The sequence below is a fragment of the Dioscorea cayenensis genome, chromosome 19 (assembly GCF_009730915.1).
Source record: "Dioscorea cayenensis subsp. rotundata cultivar TDr96_F1 chromosome 19, TDr96_F1_v2_PseudoChromosome.rev07_lg8_w22 25.fasta, whole genome shotgun sequence".
In the NCBI taxonomy this organism is placed as follows: Eukaryota; Viridiplantae; Streptophyta; class Magnoliopsida; order Dioscoreales; family Dioscoreaceae; genus Dioscorea; species Dioscorea cayenensis.
Genome location: NC_052489.1, coordinates 20484405 through 20493186, shown reverse-complemented (window position 1 = coordinate 20493186; position 8782 = coordinate 20484405). Strand labels below are relative to the sequence as shown.

The 8782-nt window shown below is 38.7% G+C and overlaps 2 protein-coding genes and 1 pseudogene across 4 annotated transcripts; 2 read left to right on the top strand and 1 right to left on the bottom strand.

Moving 5' to 3' along the window:
- The first annotated feature begins 323 nt into the window (after positions 1 to 323).
- LOC120249710 (pentatricopeptide repeat-containing protein At4g14820) lies at positions 324 to 6747 on the top strand. 3 transcript variants are annotated; one of them, XR_005532878.1, is made up of 4 exons: positions 324 to 959; positions 1118 to 2740; positions 3197 to 3363; positions 6621 to 6747. XR_005532878.1 is itself a non-coding variant. In XM_039258316.1 (3 exons), exons 1-2 carry the CDS (start codon positions 394 to 396, stop codon positions 2709 to 2711), a joined length of 2160 nt encoding a protein of 719 aa, XP_039114250.1. In that variant the 5' UTR covers positions 324 to 393; the 3' UTR covers positions 2712 to 2740; positions 3197 to 3535. The 3 variants fall into 3 exon arrangements, 1 of the variants encoding a protein (XP_039114250.1); XR_005532879.1 differs by having other exon boundaries at positions 3197 to 3281; positions 6621 to 6704; XM_039258316.1 differs by lacking the exon at positions 6621 to 6747 and having other exon boundaries at positions 3197 to 3535.
- LOC120284130 lies at positions 4685 to 5613 on the top strand (annotated as a pseudogene).
- LOC120249711 lies at positions 5643 to 6956 on the bottom strand. Its single transcript, XM_039258317.1, has 2 exons — positions 6638 to 6956; positions 5643 to 6084 (listed from the first exon to the last, which is right to left on the bottom strand). Exons 1-2 carry the CDS (start codon positions 6954 to 6956, stop codon positions 6056 to 6058), a joined length of 348 nt encoding a protein of 115 aa, XP_039114251.1. The 3' UTR covers positions 5643 to 6055.
- Positions 6957 to 8782: the final 1826 nt, after the last annotated feature.

The window sequence follows — 8782 nt, the reverse complement described above, 5'->3', positions numbered from 1 at the left end:
AGGCTAAATATAGTACAACTTTCATCTCATAGTAATAATCATTAGTGTTATATTTTTTTAAAAATATTAACTATTATTATTTTAAATTTAAATTAATATATTTTTTAATAATTATAATTTTTTAAAACTTAAGTTAGAACTTTTGATTTTTGGTACTAGTTCGTCAATGTATATATATTCTCATGAGAAAAATAACAACTTTATATAAATACATGAGCCATACTCATATATAAATATTAAAATTTAAGGAAATTATTTATGAAGTTGCTGATAAATATAAAAACTTAAAAGAGTTATTATATGTTAAAAATCCCTAAAAAAATCATAAAAATATCCTTTCCATCCCTCCTCTCTCACAGACATTCTCTCAAGCAGGTGAAGGGCGGGAAGGGTATGGAAACCCTTACCCTAAATCCCATTTCAATTCCTCCCATCATCCCTTCTCATCTCCTCTCCAGCGCCACCACCATCCCCCAATTGAAGCAAATCCATGCCCGCATCCTACGCTCCGGCCTCGACCTCACCCCCTCCTTGCTCTCTCGACTCCTCTCCCTCCCCCTCAACCCCGCTGCTGCCCCATCTCTCGACTATGCCCTCTCCGTCCTCCTTCGCACGCCCCATCCTCCCTCCCGCCTCCGCTGCCGCGCCTTCCGTCTCCTCGGCCCCCGCCGTGCCATCGCAGCTTATGCGCGCTTGCGCCAGGACGGCGTCGACTTCGACCGCTTCGATTTTCCCCCTCTACTGCGAGCTGCGGCTCGGGCCGGGGAAGGGGAGGGCGGGGAAGCAGTCGTGAGGGAGACCCATGGGTTTGTTTTGAAGACGGGGTTCGTCGCTGACCCTTTCGTGCTCACTGCGCTTGTGCGCGGCTACGCTGCGCGCGGGTGCGTCTCGGATGCACGCGCGGTGTTCGACCGAATGCCTGAACGAGATGTCGTCGCTTGGGGCGTCATGCTTGATGGGTAATATTGGCATTCCGGTCTTTTGAAATCTTATTCCAAGATAGCCCTTTTCTTGAGCTCGCGGAGTGAATTTCGTTAAAAATTTGTTTATTTCTGCAAAGCTGTTTCTTTTTAATTATTGAATAACAATTATTTAGCGTTTGACTATTACTTGGCAGTTGGTGTCAGAGTGGTTGTTATAGTGATGCCCTGCAACTGTTTGAAGAAATGAAGAGCTCTGATGTAGCCCCGGATCAGGTCATTCTGGCCACAGTTCTATCGGCTTGTGGGCGCACCGGGAATCTATCATCAGGCAAGGCTATTCATTCTTACATATTGGAGTCTGGCATTGCCATGGATGCGCATCTCCAAAGCTCTCTCATCAATATGTATTCCAATTGTGGGTCGATGGATATCGCACGAAAGTTGTTTGATGAAATACCCGTGAAGGACTTGGTGGCTTCAACGGCCATGGTCTTTGGGTATGCCAAGATTGGCGAGATTGAAACTGCACGAGCCATATTTGATGAAATGCCTGAGAAGGACTTGGTTTGCTGGAGTGCCATGATCTCGGGCTATTCTGAGAGTGATAAACCTGGTGAGGCTCTCAAGCTATTCAATGAGATGCAGGCCTCGGGTGTGAGGCCTGATAAAATCACCATGCTGAGTGTCATCTCTGCGTGTGCACATTTGGGTGCTATTGATCAAGCTAAATGGATACATGTATTCATTGACAAGAATATGTTTCATGATGTTCTAATGGTAAGAAATGCACTTATTGACATGTACTCCAAATGTGGGAACTTGGCTAGTGCTTGGAGAGTCTTTGAGGGGACACCTCAGAAGAATGTGATTACTTGGACTAGCATGATCACAGGGTTGGCGATGCATGGAGATGGGACGTCGGCTCTTGCACTCTTTGAGCGGATGAAAGCCGAAGGTGTGGAACCGAATGGAGTAACACTTGTTGGATTGCTCTATGCTTGTAGTCATACTGGCTTGGTTGCTGAGGGCCGTCAGGTATTTGAGTCCATGGTACATGAGTATAAGGTGGAACCCAAGCTTGAACACTATGGCTGCATGGTTGATCTTCTTTGTCGTGCAAAACTACTTCGTGAAGCATTTGAGCTTATAGAATCAATGCCTTTCCACCCAAATGTAATTATATGGGGGTCACTTTTGGGAGGGTGTAGGGTTCATATGGATGTCGAACTTGGTGAAATTGCAGCAAAGAGAATTTTGGAGCTGGACCCTGATCATGATGGAGCTTATGTGCTGCTATCTAACATTTATGCTAAGGCTAATAAGTGGGATGAAGTCGGGAGAGTGAGGAGGTTGATGAAAAGCAGAGGTGTTTCCAAGGAAAAAGGATGTAGTTGGATTGAAATAAATGGTAATGTACACGAGTTTTTGATGGGTGATGAGTCTCATCCAAAATCTAAGGAGATTTATGGGAAACTGGAGGAGATTATCCAGGAATTGGTGCTAGTCGGTTACTCTCCAGACACAGGTAGTGTGTTGGTTGATTTGGAGGAGGAAGAGAAGAAGGAAGCTGTTCTCTTGCACAGTGAAAAGTTAGCCCTTTCTTTTGGGCTCATCAACTCAACAAGGGGTTCATGCATTCGCATAGCAAAGAATCTTAGGGTTTGTGAAGATTGTCATTCCTTCATGGAATTCGTTTCCAAGGTTTTTGACATAGAGATTGTTTTGAGAGATAGAACCCGTTTTCACCATTACAAGAATGGGGTTTGCTCATGCAAAGGCTTTTGGTAAATAATTTTTCGGGACACCATGCATATAATGTAAGTATGTGTGCTTAGCCATAAAGATTTTGTGACATTTGATTCTCAAGCTAATCTATCAGAAGCCCCCCATATTTTTGTGTGGAATTCACTCACTCTGTCAATTTAAATGAGATCATTTTTATAAAAAAAAATTACTAAATATAAACTGCTGACTCAGCATATGAAATGTTCTTTTTTTACTTGTCTCAGTTATGTGTTCAGTGTGCATATGTGCACTTTCTAGGATTATAACAATCACAGCTCATGATCATATTTGAATTCCACCGTAGAAAAATGTTTATATATTTTGAATGATTACGAGATCAAAATGGTGCAATAATTTCTGTTAAAGATATAAATTTGATTTATTCTATAGGGATGAGCTTGAGTGCTAATATTCCATGCTTTCTTAGCAAGCTGGTGACTATATTCTTGTTCCACCATTAGACAATTGATGGCTTGAATCGCTTGTAGGATTATCATTTCATTGATTGTTCTGTCAAATGAACGTCAAATTGGCTTTGCGGCGAAGCTCTTTGGAATCTGATTCAAGTTGCCGGTACCATGCTCCTTACAATTATCTCTTGCTACACTTGACACTGCTTAATTCAACCTGAAGGCTTTCTCTGACATCCATCCAGGTTTTGAAAGCATGTTTGACATGTTCCTTTGTCTTTAAAGGGGCTTTGAATATTGCCTATAATTGCATCTGGTATTGCTTGCTTGATTCCAGTAAAGTTGTTCCTTTGTCTTTAAAAGTAAAAAATGTCTGTCTTGGATCAATAAAATAAGAGTGGAGAATCATTTTTTAGTTGTGTGTGAGCAAAAATTGTCTTGCAATTGGGAAACCCAAATGTAAGTTCTTGAACCTGATAGATATTTACACATAAATCATGAGCTTTTCTGGCAACCAATGGTTTTGAATTTCAGGACTGCTTATTGTTTATAGGGATTTTACTTTGGCCCATCGTTTCCTAGGTGAGATACTGGGAGCCCTGTTAAGAGGCAGAGCTCTTTCAATATATATAATGATTTGAATTTGAAACCACTTCCGTAAGTGATCCAAGTTTTTACCATTTAGACTAACCCCTGTTGGTTGACCGTACATTTTAGTTATACATCATTAAAGTGCTTAATATGGTGGTTGTTGAGGCCAACATATCTTAATAAACACACATAAATGGGCATCAGTCATCAACCCTCTGTTGTTTTGAGGTTTTCCATGGGGGTTAATTTTTGGATAGGTCACCTAACTTTGCTCACTTTTCAATTTGGTCACCATACTTCAATTTGTATCCAATCAGTCACCCAACTTTAATTTCATTTCATCATGCAGTCACCGAGAAAATTCCGACCCCTAATTGCTGACGTGGCCACCGAAGAATCCCAGTCATCCTTGCATGCTCATGTCATATATTTCAAGTGGCATAGTGGCTCAGCAAACTTGTGCTTTGTCAGCAAACTAATGCCATGTCCGCCCAGGCAGTGTTTCTCTGCCTCCTCACCGACCTAGATAGCCTTGTGCTCCCTCGGAATCGTCTCTTCGGCCACATTCCTCCCACCATTCCTGCTCTTTGTTTCATCAATACTCTTGATCTCTCCTGCAACTTCCTCACCGGCTGATTCCGAGTCAAGTCTCTTGTGTATCTCAACATCTCCTCCAACCGACTCAACGGAACCCTACCGTCATCCATCGCATCCCTTCCTCGCCTTGTCTAGATCTTGAATCTCTCCTCTAATCTCCTCTTAGGCAGGATTCTGATGGAGTATGGTGAGATACCAGCCGCAATCAGCCTCGACCTCCACCACAATAACCTCTCAGGTGAGATCCCTAAGTTCGGCGCTCTTCTCAACCAACAATCTCTCAAGTAACAAGTGGCGAGTGTAGCTGTTGTTGTGGCTGCTGCAATTGTTACATGCGAGAGATCAGAGGATGATGAGCACTCAAAGATGTGCTCAGCCATGGCTTCCACAACCTAGCTCTTAACATCACACTATATAGAGATTTCGAAGCGGGCCGGAGCTGAGTGTGAGAGAGTGGACTCTACTATTAGATCAATAGTGGATGTGAGAACCCCTAGGGATCTCATGACACTCATTGCGACTGCAGCAACAGGTGGATAATGAAACGATAGTGGATTGATAGATTGATAGATTAATAGAACTTTCTTATGATCTTTAAAAGAAAAAAATATTTTAGGATGAAAATGATGGTTAATGTCTAGTTTTGATGACAACATTGAAAGGAGCAGCAACATTGACTATGAGAATGCAAAGAGAATCAAGGAACAATGCAGCAGTCATCCCTTCTGAGAAGAAGCCAGTGTGGAAGCCCAGGTATCTGGTGCAAAGTAAGATTACAACTTTGTATATTAATTGGTACTCTGATTTTATACATGGTGCTTAGAATTATTTTTTCCTTCCAGGTTCCCTGCACTTGAAGAAAGCATCAATCTACATTAAAAAAAAAAATCACAGGTAGAAAAATTAATTAAAATGCAAATTTTTTCTCAAAATACTATTAATGGTGGGGGATAAAAGAAGGCAAATATTTTTGTTTCAGGTCATTATGAAGCTCAAAAGCAAACATCTTGGAGGTGCCATGTCAAAGAGGAAAAAGAGTAAGTTCTGAATTGAATAGAGAACAATTAAAAAAAAAAAGAAGGCTTAAACTGAAGCTTTGAATTGGCTGTGTAATTTTGAGTTGATGTTGGCCATATATGATCAGCAATTGTTTATGGGACTTACGATGAGGTCTCAGCATGGTGTAGCAGACCACCGCAACAACAATCGGGTGATACAGAGAGGCATTGGTTTAGTTTGAGAACAGCTGAAAGCCTTGTTGAGTTTCAGGAAAAGAGAAAGCTGCGATGGTAGCGGCTGCTATTATGCATGGTTGTGGTGGTGCTCTAGTGCCAACTCCGGCATAGGAGAGGAGAGGAGGCGGAGAAGGCGAGGTACGTCGCAATAGATGAAAGGTTCATGATGGAGCTGGAGAAGCTTCTCCGAGCCTCGGCGTATGTTGTGGGGAAGAGCTGTGGAGGAATTGTCTACAAGATGGCCGTGCGACGTGGAGGAATCTGGCGGGATCTCCAGTGATGAGTGGCGGCAGCAAAGGACCTTTGAGGAGGAGGCCATGGTGCTTTGAAGGGTAAGAACCATGGAGTAGGCTGGGTTGAACAATGACAATTCAGCCTAAGCTTTTGGAGAAGAAGATGCCAACATGGCATCATTTGCTGACAAGGCATAAGTTTGCTGAGTCACTATGCCACTTGAGATAAATGACATGGCCATGTAATGATGACTGGGATTCTCCGGTGGCCACATCAGCAATTAGGGGTCGGAATTTTCTGGGTGACTGCCTGATGAAATGAAATTAAAGTTGGATGACTGATTGGATACAAATTGAAGTATGGTGACCAAATTGAAAAATGTGCAAAGTTCGGTGGCCTATCCAAAAATTAACCCTTTTCCATGGCAATGTTCTGCATTTGAAAACATCAGAAACATTCTATATATAACCAAAGTTTAAGCTTGAAGTGCTGATTTTCATTTATTTATATCTTTATATAAGTGATGTTCTTTATTTAATCAATGTGGAATTTGTATTCCGATTATGTACTACCGAACTGTTTGATAGCCTAGTCCAACTCAAGCCCAAAATTTTCACCCCTACATCAAAAATTCTGATGAATAGAAGTAAGAGCTAATGATCTCTGACCATTAAAGTATGAAACTTTACTTGGTTGTCAAAGTGATGAAGACCTACAAATTCATTATTTAATGCCAAATTTGCATTTATTCCTGGACTGAAAGCCTTCATTTGAGGTCTACTTCGGAGGGAAATGAAGAAACTGAGAACTATAACAAGCTATTTATGTTTTGATCTTACTTGCAGGTTGCTAATATTCCTACCGTGGTTTTTGGCTGTCATTGAAGGGGCTGAAGTCCCTGACATGTTCCCTGACCTCCGCCGGAGCATCTGCTTCATTCCATCAGCCACTTGGACTGCAGGATTGGACTTAAACTTCCGGCAGAACGACATGTGAGCCTTCATACCCTCCTCCATTCCATAACCTATCTTCTTAGCTCTAATCACTTCATCTCTTACAGCCTCTGCACACAAACCACACAACCATTTGCCGTCAAACTTTGCCTTAACCTCACTGATGTAGTTTTGTGTGCAGTCTTCTTGCAGATCACAGCAGTCGCACTGCACCTGTTCGATCTCCATGCGAAGTTAATAATAATACGGTGACTACCAGATATTATTTTCTGTGAGTATCATCAGAGTTCTGGAGTTGTTGCTGCTTAGTTGCTCCATGTCCTGAGGGAGACAAGAGTGATGAGGAATAGAGACAACAGTTGGAAGCTTCATGGTCCATGGATGCTATTTTGCATGCATTTTAAACATGATGAGATGGTGAATTGGGTTCTTTCTCCACCACTGAAATTTTATTTGATTTGTTCCCACTCTGGTACTCTACTTATTGTTGCTTGAAATTTGTTAGTGGTCACTTCACTTCAAATTTTCATGTGATACAGGTCAAGTCACGGAAAATATGTAGCACTGGAATTTCCATTGATTTTTTTTTTTTTTTGATAAATGTAAATAAGCTTTGTGTTAGGGGACAGGCACACTTGAGGAGCTGAGCTTTACAATATTTGTACCCTTCATCTGTGCGAGCTCATATTCAAACCTGTTTTTTCAGCGGACGAACACTTTAGCCAAGAAGCTGTTGTCGAATATAGAATCTTGGAATTATTTTTTTAATTAATTCATTTGTATATATATATATATATATTATTGTTGATCAACATGGGAAGGTATTGAAAGTCTTATAAAGCGATAAATTATTTTAGTAGATATTTTTTGTGTACATAAAAATTTAAAATTAAAACAACTTGATACAAATTTCTATCACTTCTACTAATTAGGTTAGTAAATTATTAGAATGCGAACAAGCAATAATCATGGAATGATTCATATGTGCGTAGATAGTTTATTGGTTTGTTAAAGTAAGTTGATGGCTTGGATGTTCCGTATATATTATTTAATACTTTAATTTTTTTAATTATTAAATAATAATTAATGAAATATTTGAAAGGATTTCTTACTAACTTGTTAAAGTCATCATAATAATTTATTTTAATTTGAGGTTTAATTTAGGTTTGTGAACTATCTATGGAGTTAAAGTTTTATGGAAATGTGAAGATTCAAACTAAATGAAAAGTGAAAGGATTAAAATCACTAATGGGCATCTTTAATGTGAGAAACAAAGCCCGCTAATTGAGTGTTTAATGGCCATCAACCTCTCAAAGATAGGACTCTTTATTTATTTATTTATTTATTTATTTATTTTTAACAATATGCCCACATTTTAAAAAAACTAAATAGCCATTACATTTAAAATTAAATCAATGGTTATTTATATATTTAATTATTATTTTAAAAACTTCTATATGTACACTCACATTCTCTTTTAGGTAGTGTTTGATTAGATGCGGTTAAAAATACAGTAGATTTCTAGTTATAGTGTATTTGAAAACTTATGGATTTGAAAATGCAGGAGAGTCAAATATAATATTTAGTTGGATGAATTTGGAATGCTGGATTACAAAATTTTGTGTTTGATTAGGAAAATTTTGAAAACATGTGTTTGGTTTGATGTATTTATCCTTTGTAACAGTTAAATTTTATTAATTATAAAATGCCCAATCAAATATAATTAATTATAAATTAAATAATTAGGTATATATTTAATTAAATTGATATATGACCATGTTTTTTTTGCTCGGTTAGTATATATTTTATTTGATATGTTTGTATTAATTAATATTATGATTTGTATTAATTTGATATATTTGCTTAATTTCATATATTTAATAATATAAGTAAGTAGGTGGTATATGATTATGCTTTAAATTTCTAACAGCCTAATTAAATATATTTAATTAATTAACCAATTTATTTTATACTTCTAATTAATGTCTGTATTAATATGTAATAATTACTTAATCTCAATTAGACATAAATAATCATTGTGCTTATTTTACATT

Bases quoted from the DNA above. Each gene is read 5' to 3' on its own strand.
- LOC120249710 (XM_039258316.1), top strand. From the start codon at position 394: ATGGAAACCCTTACCCTAAATCCCATTTCAATTCCTCCCATCATCCCT. The intron at 960-1,117 runs GTAATATTGGCA...ATTACTTGGCAG, and splicing joins TGGGGCGTCATGCTTGATGG to TTGGTGTCAGAGTGGTTGTT.
- LOC120249711 (XM_039258317.1), bottom strand. From the start codon at position 6,956: ATGGAGATCGAACAGGTGCAGTGCGACTGCTGTGATCTGCAAGAAGAC. The intron at 6,085-6,637 runs GTAGGAATATTA...TCATTTCATCAG, and splicing joins AATGACAGCCAAAAACCACG to GCAGTCACCCAGAAAATTCC.